Genomic DNA, 16,330 nt, shown 5'->3' with positions numbered 1-16,330 from the left:
GCTGTGTTTTTGCCTTAGTGAGGGCAGTTCTCACCTGGGCGTTGGAGATGTTTGGGGGCTACAGTCCTCTGGAATAGATATCTCTCCTTTTGGGGAGGGGGAGAAGTTAGCACTGAACCTGTCAGCCAGTATGTTAGCAATGTGTGTAGGTTCAGTAATTTTCACATCATTTTGAACTAATTCTGAGCATATCTGGGAGTTTCCTCCTAGGTTTCTAACATAGCTAAAGAAGGCCTTATGATTGTCTTTAGAGTCCTTGGCGATTTTTCTCTCAAAATTTGCCTTGGATGATTTTATGAGAGCTCTTAGTTTTTACTTATAATGATCAAAGGTGTCTTACCTTTCAAGGATTTTGCTCTATCTTGTAGTAGCTTCCTCCTTTTGTTGTAGAGCTTGTTTATGGCTGGGGTCCACCAGACTGGACGCTTGCCTTTGGTACAGAGAGTCTTAGTTTTGTTTGGGATTGCCTGATCCATGCAGTCCTGTAGGTGCTGGTAGAAGGCATTTGTAAGTGATTCAGCGGTTTGAGTAATGTTTACCACTGGCTCAGGGGCCTTAAAGGAGACCACACTAGTTTTAGAAGTGTGAAATCGGCTTTTGAGAAGTTTTTCACTGTGGTCTTTTTGTTTCAGGTGGGGCGGGATGAGGACCTCCAGCGAGATTAGTTTATGATCTGATCTCACCAGTGAGGGGTATACTTCGGTGTTGAACATTTTGATCCCATGTTCGTGATGATGAGATCAAGTATGTTTTCACCTCTTGTGGGGATGGTGACTAGTTGTTCCATGGCATTTGAGTTTATGAACTCCAGGAATCTTTGGGTTAGAGTGTTCGGGCTTGAGTAGTGTTCCCAGTCTATATTAGGGTAGTTGAAGTCACCTAGTATGATGGTGTTTGGAGATACATTTATCCCCTCCAATGTTTTCAGGAAGGCCATGTGAGGTTCCTGAGTTTGAGAGGGTGGCCTGTAACATGCTACAAATTGCAGAGCAGTCTTGCCTATGGTTAATTGCACCTGGATGGTCTCCGATGCATCGTGCGTTGCCACCAACCTTGTCTTTCTTTATAAACCAACTATGTCTTTCTTTATAAACTAAACTAGTACAGGCATTCTACAGCAACATTACAAAATGGCCGTACATACTTACTTCTCCTGTTGATGGTACTCTGTCTTTCTTTATACACTAGTACAGGCATTCTACAGCAACATTACAAAATGGCCATACATACTTACTTCTCCTGTTGATGGTACTCTGTCTTTCTTTATACACTAGTACAGGCATTCTACAGCAACATTACAAAATGGCCATACATACTTACTTCTCCTGTTGATGGTACTCTGTCTTTGTTTATACACTAGTATCAGGATTAGTGGCAGCGATAGGATCCCAATGATACACCCAACGGTCGCCAGGGCTGCTACAGTGGTGGCTGAGAAAGTGAAAAAAAAATGTAAGGCATATTAATTATATAACAAAATGTAAGACATGCAAATGAATACTTGATGTGAATTTATGAGCACTTTTAAAACAATTATTAAAATGTTAAATTTTTGTTTCAAACCTACAGTTGGCATCATCACAAAAATTAGTAAATCAGATTAATGAATGCTTATAACAGTCACAGACCAAATAAAACCAAATTTATTTCATTCTTTTGATTTTTCTTCCACAAATCTGTGTTATATATTTGTCACCTGGCCTCTAGTTCAGTACTAGAACTACAGGCATTGCAATACTTTTACTGCCAACATCAAATCCTTTTATACTATGAGTTAATAATGAAATTAGTACCATCTTATATTGTAATGTTACCTTTATTGTTACTTATATATACTTCTCACATTAGAAATATAGATTAGTGGGAGACTAATATTACTCTGTTGATCTCCCTGAATGTATAACATAAATGGATGGCGCAGTGGTGCAGCAGTAGCATTGTCGCCTCACAGCAAGAGGTTCTCCGGTTCAATTCTTGGCTGGGGTGACTTCTGTGTGGAGTCTGCATGTCCTCCCTGCGTTCATGTGGGTTTCCTCTGGGTGCTCCTGTTTACTCCCATGTTACAAAGACATGCACCTGGCGCATTTCTCCCTGGTCCTCCGCTGAAAAATGGCTTTGTTCCAAGTCGGACTTTCCCGGTTAATAAATGTATTTTCTATAAGCTGCATGCTCTGGTAAACTGACAACTTATTTCAGTTTTTTCATCTCCTACCTGTCATGAGAATTGCCTTATGTAAGTGACATGCAGTCATGAAATGTGTTACTATTTTGACTCAACTACCTCTTTTTTAATTTTTTTTTTAATTATCCCTGATTTCCACTGTGAACTATTAATTCCTGCTGCCCTTACTGCTAGCGTATGTGCTTTTGTTTCCACTGAATCTAAGATCCTATGGCGCTTGCTCTCTTCCATTCTATTGGTAATCGTGAGATAGTCATTAAAACAGGGATTATTGCAATTTATGCAAACTATGAGCTACTTCTTTTTCATTAGGTATGAACGGCAGTGGGAAGCCTTCTGATTATAAGTACACTTTGCATGCTCTTCGGACAGAGTCCTAGGTGTTTGAGTAAGCTGTACACGTTTCTCAAAGAAAAGTTAACTAACACCCATGCTCTGGAAATTTAAATGCCAAAAGGGAATTAAGCCAAATAAACCAAATTCATAAACAGAAAAATCATATACAAAATTCATTTTTTGCCAGACCAAATCCCCTGCTATCACCATCACCAAAACACACACACACTGCACGTGGGACTTTGACTCGATATCCACCAATACTTAATCTAACTTCAGGTTCCACAGTGTCAATGAAACCGTGGTATGACAACAACCTATGCACACCAGCCCTTCTTCAGACTTTACTGTTTCAGCAGATTTACAGTTAGTTGCTTTTGTGGTCATACAGCTAGAGTTTCACAATTCTGATTTGATAAAATATGAATTTGACACACTGTGTTTACTTCTTTCATTTGTTACTCAGATTTGTAATTTGAAGATTCCTAAGAAGGGGAGGAAAAGATGTTTGTCACATAGAATTTGACTAGACCATCTGTGTCAATGTGTTTTAGCATGTCTTTTTACTGTCTACCACAATTTAAATTGTGGTACCTATATATCACAGTGATGGTACTTTTTCAGCTTCTTTGCCTAAGTTCCTGCATAAGTATGGAATGCATCTCACAAACTAAATGAGATTCATCTTGTCTAAGTAGAGGTTTACAATACACAAAGACCACTGCAAGTACATAATCTGCAAGTGTTAAGTGTCCAAGAAGCATCCACTTACCCCTTCTAGTAATTGATTTGTTTTCTTTTATTTCTCTCTTTTTATGCCAGTTTGATTCCACCCAGTTAACTGTATGTTAGAAGTAAAGGGAGCTTACTGTACACACACACACACACACGCACACACACACACACACACACACACACACACACACACACACACACACACACACACACACATTCACTCGTAGACTTCCAATAACAATAGACTTTTGCTCATTCAGCTTTTGCAAAAAACCTATTAAACGTAATAGATGTTCAAATGAACTGGAAGGCATACATGTGGGAATTCAAACACTGGATTAATAAGAAGAAGGATTTGATAGTTGCGGCTTGGCTACCCAAATAATCATTATAAGCAGAAGGAAACATGTAATAATATAAAGCATTTGAAGTATTCAGTACACATTGAACTTTTACAGATTTCTAGAATGATTTAAAATCTTCTGTAAGACAACCCTTCCTTTCTTCTTCAATCCGTCTGTCTTTACCTTACTCATTCAACACCTCACTACTTAGATCTTCATCACCTATTAATATCCTCTTACACTCCATGATGGCTTAACTTTTCTTGTTCCTCACTCTCTACCAACCAGTAACTTCAAAGTAAGGTGAGAGGTTGTAGGAAGCAACTGAGTGGGTGGGGGTAACTGGGATGGGAAGGGGAGATGCTACAGCACATCAGTGACAGTTTAAGGTCAGTTATATTTATCCACTGACTGCGTCAGTACTCACTCACTATAGTCACTTTATTTATATCCATTTGAAACCAGATGTTGTTCATTATAATGTATTTCAGCTTAATCTACTCAAACACGCACTAGATCTGCTAACATTGATCGACAGCTATATGAAGCCACAGCTGGGATCAGTCACTGTCATCCACAGACTGCCTCTGTACCCATTCATTATAGCCAGCTTATCTACAGTACAGACATTACATTTCTAAGTGCGGTTAAATAAATAATACGTTTCAGAGCAATATTTCATTTTATTTTAGACACACACACACACACACACACACACACACACGCACACACCTAGTACTGCTAAGCCAGGTCAACTGCTATTTAAAAAAAGACATCTGGTGTCAGCTACTTTGATCCCAATATAACCTCTCTTTCCACCAACTGCAACTACTTTATTTACTGTGTACACCTCACAAGTCTAATTGTATTCAAATGAGTGGATAAATACAAAAGCTGTGGCAACAGTGTGTGATTGTGATGAAATGAATATATAAATGTAAGAGTGGTGGCAACAGTAATGAATTGTAGCTCACTGATGGATGCATACAGCACAGTGGTACAAACAACTGACCCCCCCCCCCCACCCCACAGAGATATACAGATGTGGCCTCCAATTTCAAACACTTTATTGACCTGTACAGCTCAAATATCTAGCTGTGATCAAATGACAATAATACATATCATCTCATTGGTATTAGATGCATACAGTCCCCACTCTGCCCCCCACCATACCAAATATTAACTGTACCGAAACTACAAAGAAACACACACACAAACTCTATTAAAAATATACATGCTGTACTGTTCTACAGGCTGGATTTGTATTTAGTTGTAAAATATTTACTTAATAAGTTTTCTCCTGGCCTGCACTTTGTCTTTGGATTACAGTTTTGATTCTGGTTGACTGAGATGCCCACCACCCAATCCAGTTTGAACCAGTAGAAAAAGCTGCTCACTCTTTTATCTATCATTTAGAAGACCATCCTGCAAAACTTCTTGTCTAACCTCCTGAAGTGGCAGGCAAACTCATATAGTCACCTTATTCTATATGAGGTATACCGTTAAATGCTAGGCTGTTTAAAATCTACTCCAGCCAAGTCTGAACAAGGGTCCCTTAATTAAGGGTATTCACATTTTTTACACATTACCAAGTAAGAGACCAATGGTCTTCAAATATAGAATAGGCTTAATGTGAGTATTCCTTCAGTACTTACATTCATCAAAAGATAAAAAATAATTGGGCTTATTTTCAGGGCACTGATATGTTGAATTGAGACTTAGCTATAGCAACTCCAATGGCCTGCAAAACAGAAATCCCTGTAATACATTGCTTTGAAAACAGGTAAAAAATATGAGGGCACACAATAAACATTACATGAAAATAAGGGAAGGAAGCAGAGAGAGAGCCAATAGTTAAATTATTGCCAAAGAAAAGGAAATGTGGAATGCTCTAAAGTAATAACTGCTGTAGAGAGGAATTCTAATTAATATCTAGTTACCAGCTGTAGGAACTGCATGGTGATAAAGAAACACAAAAAGCAAACAGGAAATGTTAAAACAGAAGAACAATGCTTATTGAAATGCTGTATAATAAACGGTGGGAAGAATTAATGTCAAAGTTCTCACAAAATTGTCTTGTTCATTCACAAGTAGGTGGCTTGTGTTCATATGTTGCACGAGTACCAATGTACATGCTGTGAAATTCACACCTTATTCTCATGACTCTGTGCATCACAACAATAAGCATGTGGCTCAGACTTTATTTAGCCATAATGTCATTTGAATTGATTTGGCCTCGATTGCCTTAGGATGGCTTGTAATGCTCTGCAGACTGACAGCCTAGTATTTACTTATAAACATATGACAGCCTAAATGAAATATGACATCATATTTTATATTTTGTGTTATGATGGTGGGTGGATAGATGAGGCATTTAACTATTAGTGGCATGACTGTCTCCAACATTTCATTAATGCATAGTCTAGGAATTCCTAGACTCTTGTGTCCCATTTCTCTCCTAATATAACTGTTATGTTCTGCTAGCTGACATAAGGACACAGAATGATAAGGGAAGTTGAATATCTCAGAAAGGGCACAAGAAAATCTGTTTTCTTCACATAATTCAGTCTGTGGGGGATGGCCGAAATAACCTACTAGATGGTGTAGTGTGATCAAGAACAGCAGATTCCTTCTACAGACCTTTGTCTATTTTATGTCATGATGAGAAACCTACTTCTGCAGACCTTTGTCTGTTTTATGTCACGATGTGAAGCCTACTTCTGCAGACCTTATATCTGTTTTATGTTAAGTTATTGGTTAAGTTTGCAGTTTATGAACGAGTTAGGGAAACTGGTGGAATGGGTGACCACATTGGTTCTTATCTGCCATGTGCATGTTGATATTTCTCCATCCTTTTTCTACTTCTGCAGACCTTGTCTGTTTTATCTCATGACGAGAAGCTTACTTCTACAGACCATTGTCTGTTTTATGTCATGATGAGAAGCCTACTTCTACAGGCCTTTGTCTGTTTTATGTCATGACGAGAAGTCTACTTCTGCAGACCTTGTCTGTTTTATCTCATGACGAGAAGCTTACTTCTACAGGCCTTTGTCTGTTTTATGTCATGACGAGGAGCCTACTTCTGCAGACCTTGTCTGTTTTATCTCATGATGAGAAGTTTGCTTCTACAGGCCTTTGTCTGTTTTATGTCATGACGAGAAGCCTACTTCTGCAGACCTTGTCTGTTTTATCTCATGACGAGAAGCCTACTTCTGCAGACCTTGTCTGTTTTCTGTCATGATGGGAAACCTACTTCTGCAGACCTTTGTCTGTTTTATGTCACAATGTGAAGCCTACTTCTGCAGACCTTATATCTGTTTTATGTTAAGTTATTGGTTAAGTTTGCAGTTTATGAATGAGTTAGGGAAACTGGTGGAATGGGTCACTACATTGGTTCTTATCTGCCATTAAAATGTGCTTGTTGATATTTCTCCATCCTTTTTTTCCTCCTTCTGTTATATCAGTCCTTATTTTCCTCCCATTTCATTTTCATTCATTCGTCTCTGATATCTTGCTTTTCCTGTTCAGGATCACAAAAGAGCCATAACATACCGTGACAAATACTAGATATAAGAGAGAGAGAGAGAGAACTAATCTTTAACAGTATGACTGTCTACTGCAGGTCACACACACAATCTCCCTCACAATCCCACACGGGTAATAGTGATCATTTTGGTGGATTACCAGTTAATTTTACAACACGTTTTGGATGTAGAGGAAACCACCTACTGGCAAAAACTGAGACTGGTGCAAGAAGATAAAATAGGCTACCTAAAGAAGGTACTCCCAGCTAAGAGACGAGCCTAAAAGCCAAGAGCTGTGGTGCGGCAGTGCAATGTACCAACGTGTCTCTCCTTATTTTATGCTGTTCTTGGAGTTGCAACTTAAGTAGCAATTCTGCTGAAGTCATTTATGACTTCTGTCTCTGCTAAGTCTAATGGAGTGCTTCATCTTCTATCAGGTACCTTCTACTACAGTCCATACGTTTGGACATTCCCTGAGCTCTGGCTTTCAGCATAGTCAGAACCCAGAGTGGAACCCATTGTTTGGTCTCAGTACTGTCTAGCTCAGCCTTCCACTACCTCAGTCTCCTTTTATGAAAAAGGCCAAATGTAGAGAACGTATGGATGTTAATTCTGATATCCTTTCCCTGATTCGACTAGCACCATGAGGAGGTCAGTGCAGATGATACTGTTACATCAGGGTTACATATAATAATGGGATCTATGTCAGAAGATCGACTTTTGAGAAAGTCAAACTTCATAGGGTCGAGAAAGTTGAATGAGACAAAAAAAAAATCAATGTTTTTGAAGGGAGGCAAGCCCCCCTGCACCTCCACACCCCCTGGGAAAAATGTAAATTCCCCAATCCCCACTGTACTGTGATCTCATACAAAAGCTTTGACTTTTTGGAAACTCAGTCATATGGTCTTAACCATATGAAGTTTGACTTTCTGAAAACACAATCTTCTGAAGGGGATCCATAATAATGAGATTACAGGTGCATTGGAGCAGGTTACATAGGTGAGTTGTTCAACATAAACGACAGTTTGCGCATTGCAAGTGATGTGCAGGCTAGGCCTGAGTTTGGAGTAAAGACTGGGTTTAATGCACCTTGTTCAGGTAGAACTTGTTCAGAATAAACATTTTTCTTAATGCAAGACAGATACCGCTGATAAAAAGGCAGCATTTGCAGCTAAAGATAACGCTGATGCTTCAAATCATCCTCCTGCATTCCTTGAGTAGTTCGACAGGTCATACAGCTCAGCAATATTAGACTTCAGTTTTATCGAATGAATTGTGGAAGCTGCATGCGTATTTCACGGAAAGGCTGAGAAGACAAGAGACATAATTTCCACGGGCTTTACCATTTTACAAGTCCAGCTGTGCGAGACATGTGATTTTGACTTGGGTTGATTAAAGTCTGAGTATATTGATTATGTGAAGCTTATGAACACTGTTTAAACACTCAAAACATGTTCACCTCTGATTTGTGCTTTTTATTTGCAATTTTCTATTCTACCAGCATTTTTAAAACAACACTGTAGAGCGTGTTTTAATTTTTCTATTTTAAAAACATTTCCTATATAGCATTACTTTAACTTGCACTGACATCTGTTCATTTCTGAGCATGTCATTTTCTCTGCCCATTCAAGTTATTTATTTTACATAAGCAAATTTGTACTTCTTGTAATATACCTTTCTTACTGGAGTTCCACATAGCTGCACGTTCTTTATATCACTCATTTTGGATATTGCTTACATTTCTGTACTTGACTACTAATTTTGTACAGGTCAACAGACATGATGCAGTACTGAACAGCAGTGTAATTCATATTCCATAATGCTTCTGCCACCTATAATCCCTCGTTCTAAGTGTAAGAACTTGTAGGTCTGATAACATATGCATCCACTAGAACTTCTTACTTACTAACCTTCTTTTTCAGCTTTGGGAAAATTGATGCTAGATAAATAAAATTTATTTATCATAATTGCAACTTTGTTTTAACCTGCTCACTTGTTTCTAACATCTGTCATACATTTCTACCTGACCACATGCAGTCTCTCACCCACCATCATATGAATTCTAACTGTAAACATCTGCGTTTTGACTGGCACACCATCATCAACATCAACAAACCTCTTTTCCCATTTTCAACATGGGTTTGGGCTGTGTTGTCAATCACCGTCTCTCTCTCTCTCTCTTGATTCTGCCCCACTCTCCTATCTTCTTTGACAGTCATGCTGTGATGATCTCATTTCTTGTCCTGCCCCACAGAGTGCATCCTACCACCCATCTCAGGCACTTCATTTCATCACCTCCAGCTTCCTTAATTGCTCTGTCTTTACTGCCCAGATTTCTGTACCATATTATCACTACTTTGTAAACCTTACTTTTCAGCTCTTTGGAATTCTTCTGTCATACACTACCCCTGACGCACAGTTCACCAGTTGACTGCAGCCCCTCTGATTCTAGCTTTGAACTCCTCCTTCATACTTCCTTCCCCTTTAATCACTCCTCCCAGATACGTGAAACTGTTAACCACCTCCACTATTTTCCCTTCTATCTCAATTTTCAGCTGCTTCTGATTTCTCCCATTTGCTGCCATTACAACTGTCTTATCTGTACTCAGTTTCATCCTTTGGGCCTTCAGTTTTGTATTCCGTTTCCTTATCTTTTGCTTAAGTTCTTGCTCAGAGTCTGCCTGTGATGCCACATTACCTGCTTACAGCAACTTTGTTAATCTGTCCCCTCCAACCAGTTTGCTGATGTAGTCCATCACCAGTATGAACAGCACTGGGATGACTGGCACATTTTGAAATCTTGTCTATATATTTAAATTAGCATCATCTTTCCCTTAAGAAGTCATTATTTATTATATATCTGTCTCATTTATGGTTGGTAACTGGGTATTTCTAACTGGGCAGGAATGGCTGCATATCGACAAGCAGTTGTCATGTGAATAGTTTACATGGGGAGAATTTAGACCAAAAGATGAATATTGGCAGCCCAAGAAATTGGATTACGTACTAGATGGTTCAGAAAATACAGGCAAGTGTAGGTTTTTGTGGTACAGAACAAGAAACAGTTACACATCTTGTGGTAGGGTGCAACACACTCAGGGCTGAAGGTTTGTATACTAAAACACATAATGTGGCAAGGTTGTTACACTGGAGACACATAAAGGCAGCTGAGAGACGTGGGAAACATGAATCACAAAGGATTATTGAAAATGATTAAGTAATGATTACGTGGAATCACCCCATGCCAACAGCTAGAAAGGCAGAAGCAAACAGACTCAATAGTGTAGTTCAAGAGAAAAGACATTAATAGCTTTCATTATTGAAGCTGTTACACCCAATGACTACTTTATCTGACGAACTAAAAGACACACATTTCTGAAATATCAGGACTTGTAAACAGAAACTAAAGAAATGTGGAATAAGAATGCATAGATAAAGTTGTAGTAGGAGCAAGTGGGCTAATAAAAAGGACACTTCAAAATGTATCTAAAAATGCTACTGATAAAAGTAACCTCTTATGAACTGCAAAGAGAGCCAATTCTAGAGACAGTGTAATAAAAACACTTGCATCAAACATCAACGACTGAAGCAAGCCTGATTTTATAAACTTTAATTATGCCCTGACTTAGGAATGGGTTCCATTCCCATTCTTCTTCTTCTTCTTTCGGCTTTTCCCGGTTAGAGGTCGCCACAGCGGAACTCTGGTCCGCTAATGACTGGCAGTAGATTTATACAGTGCCGAAGTGCCAGCCCGATGCCCAACCTTCAACAAAAGCACGCCCATTCACGCATGTCGTTCGAACGCCATGTAAAAACCTAAGCATTTAGAGAAATTAACCAAGGCAGGAAATGCTATTCACAGTGACTTAGAAAGAAAAGCTCCAAAACAATATACAATAAAAGAACATGAATAGTATGGCACTAAATATATGGAAGCAGGAATTATTTATAAAAAGATATAGCAAATCAAAAGTTACTTCAAAATAGAGCAACTGCAGAACATTCAGAATAAATGTCCATTTCACAAACCGCACATGAACAAAAACATTTTTATGATACAGAAGTACATTAAGGATAATTTAGCATAAAAAATCAACAAGTATGCAACAGATAGGATTATCAAAGACATAATGAAACTAAGGTTTGTAGAACAAGAACAGATGCAATAGGAACATAAAAGAAGAAAGTGCAATAAGATTTTAAACATATCAGACATTGTTTTATGAGAACTGAAGTGTCCTAACAATACTGTACTGATTTTTTATACAGTTGTACTGTTCTTTTGGTTAGAGTATATCTAGCTATGCTGAATAAAGGCCAAGAAAGACTTCATGAAGAAGCATAGTGGTCTAGAATTTGTAGGCAATTTGATTCAAATCCATGAGCTTCTTCTGATGTGGAGAAATGTGGTTTACTGAAGTTTAAAAGGATGTTCATTGTATTGATCACTGCTGAAGTAGCCTTTTACTATTTAGGCAATATCCTTCCAAAGATGACAGCTGGCCACCTTCCAAAGCTTCAGGGCACCTTCCATGCACCCAAACTGTATGCAGCTCGAGCTGAGCTGACTAAAAGACAAGCTTGGGTGTGAAACCCTTTAGCGCTTTGGTGATGCTATAGAGTACGCTCCTCCTTAGGATTTCAAGGATCAGTGGTCAGCATGTGCTTTTCTTTCCTGAACAGATGGTTCCTTTTGGAGAAAAAATCTTCTATTTTATTTTTGTTGATTTTTCATTGTTTTCCTCTTTAGGAAACTTATTTTAAAGCTAGTAGTGTTGTGTTTAAATGGACTGTCTCGAGACTGTAAAGAAATGGAAAACCAAGTATGTGTCTTCCACTCCTCAATTTTCTACAGATATGAGTAGATTGCTGAACCTAGCTCAGGGTTTGATTCTGGCAAGTGATCCTTCTTGTAAAGTAGTTTCTGCTAAAAGAAAGAGGAATTCCTCTTTTCCTAAAGGAATTAAATATTCTAAATCTGAACAGAAAGATGCAGGGATGGATACATTCTTTCCCTCAGATTTCTGATGCAGATTCTGAGGAAAGCTCAGTTTCTGATTCTCCACCTGGGGCTTTCTCTTTCTCGGAGACTATTGCTAGAATGTTCCAGTGTTTTCAGTGGGAGAAAACTGAGGTTTCTCAGTCCATTAGAATATACTATTTGTTGTTACAGAAGCATTTTTCAGAACCTACACCAATTCCTCCTGTTCTATCAGCTTTAGAGGATGTGTGTGTTACTGCATTACTGCCTGCAACTTTCCTGATAGCCAGCCATCTGTCCCTAAAAAGTCAGATAGGATGTATAAAGTTCCTCAATCTTTTAAAATGTTTTACACAATTCCCAAACCTGACCCAGCAGCTATAGGTTTAGTTGATCCCACTTCTGCTAAGCTCTTAGTTAATTCCAGTCCTACTCTTTCTGATAAGGTTGGGAGAAAAGGGTTGTACTCTTAACTTTTTTTTGTTAGGGAAAGCTCACACCAGAAACCATAACAGAAAGAGCTGGGTTTACTGAAACTGGTATAGGAAGATTCTGTTTCAGTAAAGAAGTCAAGTACTATATTCAGCAATCAAAGTAGTAACCAGGCCTAAAACAGAATCATAGCAAAAGCTTTTTGACAGTCTGTCAGGTAACACCAGCGGTCACTTAGGAGTGCTGTACTAAATACACATATTGATAAGCCCAATCAGTTGGCCAGGCTTAGGTTATCATCTAGAAGGTTGACATCTAACTACTTTTATTAGGCAAACATTCAGTTTGTGATTTAAAATAAATGGCACAGCTTATTTACCGATTTTAAAAATGTATTCTGATATTAGCTAAAATACTTTCTGAAAGTGGCATAAAGTATATACATTCACAAATATCATGTAAAATCTCTTGTCACTGAAGAATATATATTCATCAGGTATCTGTATGGTGTTTAGCTTTTTGGGGAAAATGTTTATTATCATATATTATATTATATGTCTTATATATGTCTTATATTGCATGTCTCTGATATGCATTTACATTTTTTTATTCTTTGTCACCCAACTTATAATTAAGGGTATGGCACCCACATCAAAGGAAGTAATAGTGCCACTTTGTTCTATGATTATCAGACCCATCCTTGAGGATAATGTCCCCTTTGGCATGAACATACTGAGTGTCCGACAGGTTACTGAGAGATGATCTATGCCTGGTATAAAAGACATCCTTGGATCCACCCCTTGTGGACATTTTGCACATCTGCAAAACAAACAGCATCAGAACCACTAGACCCAAGGATTTAAATTTTACTTGTGAAATAAATAAGACTTGTTGGAAAGACAGATATTTGTCTGAGGATCACTATGCTCTGGAACAGGTTCCCTATCCATATCTAGCAGAGTCTATCCCTAACCTCTTAAACAGTAACCTTGACCAATGGGTGGGAAATCAGAAATTCACCAGAAGTATGGCCCTCATAACTTTGGCAGACAGTAATGCCCAAACTAATACTCCACATAAGCTCTAGCAACTTCCTCGCTAACATACCCCATTTTAATGTATATGGACACAATGGGTTGGGTTGCACATCAAGGCCTGTAAAGGCCCTGGTGGTTTTTAGCCTCATAGATACCTATGAACGTATAATTATTGGTAGGTGTATAGTGTATAGCTAGTGTATATAGTGTATACTTTTGCAAGTTTAATTTTCAAAATTTTGAATTGTCTGGCTATTATGTTAAGGTTTGTTCTGGCAAATTGTGAAAGCATGAGGAATATTTTATCTGAACTTTCTTCTAGTGAGGAAAAATCTGCTTTAAATTACCTAGCTTATGCTATTGCACAGGTCACTAGTCATTGTCTACAGTGTGTATGTGACTCTATTGATACTTCTTCTAGGGCTATGGCCACTGGTACGGTTTTGAGAAGGTTTGCATGGTTGCATTCTTAGAACCTTCCAGATGATGATGATGAGATTTGAAATTGTCCCTTTTACAGAGATTTATTGTTTGGCACCTCTGCTGCAAAGGTGATCCAAGGAATATTCTATTTCCTTGTCCAATTTTGACAAAAAACCCACAACAGAATAGACAGTCTGAAGAAAATATAGGTAAACAGCCTTTAAAAAGAAATGGCAAGGAGGTTCCAAAAAGAAGTCTTGAACCTCCCAAAACCAGACAGTCCAACAAGTCTGAATTACTGTTCAAGAGATCTTGAGAACCCCTCTCACTTTTATTCTTCCAGAAAGTCTGAATCTCCACTTTGCTCTTTGGCAGCAGATAGTTTCAGACAAATGGATTCTGTCATCAAGGTTACAGATGACAGTGTTAGGAAATTCCTCCTTTCCAGGGTATAATCCAACATCCTCCATCTCAGACTCTCTTTTACCTTCCAGTTCTTCTTCATTTGCTATCACAAGCAGTGATAGAACCAGTTCACCCTTCACAGTCAGAGAAGGGTTTTTATTCAAGGATGTGATGTTCCTAGTGCCAAAGAAAGAAAATGCTCAGGGACCAGTTCTGGATCTTTCTTTCATAAACCTGTTTCTGATAGTGCCCAAATTCAAAATGATGTCACTTCTTGACCTGGTACACTATTATCTTTCAAGTGTCCTGGCAACACTAGACGTGGAAGATGCTTATCTATACATCAGACATTTCTTGAGTGTTCACAAAGTGTCTTGCTACAGTTCTACTGCATGCCAAGCTACAGGATATCCACATTTTTACATGTTTAAATGACTTGCTTATCTTAGCAGGGTCTTTTTCAAAGTGTGAGGAATCTCTCTCTCTCTCTTAGGTAATAAGTCTCTTTTTACAAGCTGAGATTCCAAGAGAAGATAAAAAGGTATTTTCTTTACTGCTGCCCTCAAGATTGTGCTCCTAGGATGTCACCGGGACACCTCAGTTAAAGAGCGTTTCTTCCACAGCAAAAAATGAATGTTATCTAGATAGGTTTCTAAGGTTTTCAACTCAAGACTACAGTTACATCAAGGGAATACCTACGGATTTTATGAATCATGTCATCTATGATTCTCAGGATACCCGAAGCAAGACTACACATGGGAAAGATACAGTTGTATCTGAAATCTCTTTGATCCAACAGTCAACACCCTTTATCTTTTCATATTCCAGACCTGTGGTTTGTTAGCGAGATTTTTTTTTTTTTTTGTGGAGACAACAAATACTCTTAAATCCAGGTCTCCTTTTTTCCCTCCCTGCTCCAAAGCAGTCAGTGACCACAGATGCTTCAACTTTGCTTGGGGATCAGTTTCAGGAGGGATAAAAGTCTAAGCAGGTGTGGGACACCAAGGACAGATGCAAGCACATACATATTAAGACACTCAACTCTCTAAACCATCTTTGTTCACCGAGACCTCTTCAAGTGGTGACAGATAATACTACAGTCATGTGGTATATCAACAGACAAGGAGAAACCAAGTCATACCACCTTTGCAGACTAGCCATGTTAGCTTGGTATATAGTTTCACAGCACAATCTTACTCTACAGGAATCCAACATTTCGTTAGAGCAAAACTGTGTAACAGACACGCTGAGCAGCACCAGAGCAGACCCTCACGAATGGAAACTAAATAAAGAGGTTCTTCCATGATTTGATCCATCTGTGGGGAGTTCCTTGAGTAGACTTCTTTGCCTCCTCTCTGAACAATCAGCTGGCAAGATTCTGTTCTAGGACCCCATGCAGTAAGGACTGGAAGACAGATACCTTTTTTTTTCCTTGGACAGCAATGTAAGTTTGTGCTCTTCCTCCCTCTCCACAACTATCCAGGGTACTTCTGAAAATTCAGAAGGAATACCCAAAGATCATTGTGGTGACTGCCTTCTTGCCCAGGCAACTGTTGTTTTCCCTTCTTTTGGAAATGACCAGGGACAATTACCACAAGCTTCCTCCCACACTGGATGTTGTCAAACAAGAACAGGGGTGTTTCGTGCCCCCTGACATCAACCAAATTCAGTTGACCGCCTGGATGACAGGATCTCAATTCCTTTTAGGCACCTGTTTTCTGAGCACGTGCAGCAGGTACTAATGGAGGCAAGAAAGCCTGCTACTCGAAAATCATATATTAGCAGATGGAAAAAGGTTTTCTAGTTGGTGCTATCAACATAATCAGCACCCTTTCAGGCCTAGTTATTCTCTGGCTCTACAATATTTGTGTGAGTTATTATCCTGTGGCCTTTTTAATTCCTCCATCAAGGTTGATTTGTCAGCCATTTCA

The 16,330-nt window shown here is 38.7% G+C and overlaps 2 protein-coding genes across 2 annotated transcripts in view; one reads left to right on the top strand and one right to left on the bottom strand.

The window, feature by feature from the left end:
* The window catches only part of CDH23 (cadherin related 23), a 2,508,764-nt gene that overhangs the window by 1,386,862 nt on the left and 1,105,572 nt on the right, over positions 1 to 16,330 (top strand). The window lies entirely within an intron of this gene.
* Positions 1 to 16,330, bottom strand: part of VSIR (V-set immunoregulatory receptor) — a 297,502-nt gene that overhangs the window by 65,283 nt on the left and 215,889 nt on the right. Inside the window, exon 4 of the mRNA XM_044056945.1 lies at positions 1,321 to 1,431. Coding sequence (XP_043912880.1) covers positions 1,321 to 1,431 — 111 coding nt within the window. The remainder of the gene's footprint in view (positions 1 to 1,320; positions 1,432 to 16,330) is intronic.

This window comes from Protopterus annectens, chromosome 14.part0, assembly GCF_019279795.1.
Source record: "Protopterus annectens isolate FY-2018-M chromosome 14.part0, PAN1.0, whole genome shotgun sequence".
NCBI classification, from domain to species: domain Eukaryota; kingdom Metazoa; phylum Chordata; order Ceratodontiformes; family Protopteridae; genus Protopterus; species Protopterus annectens.
Note: the sequence above shows the minus strand (reverse complement) of the source record. Positions and strands in the feature narration are given on the sequence as shown.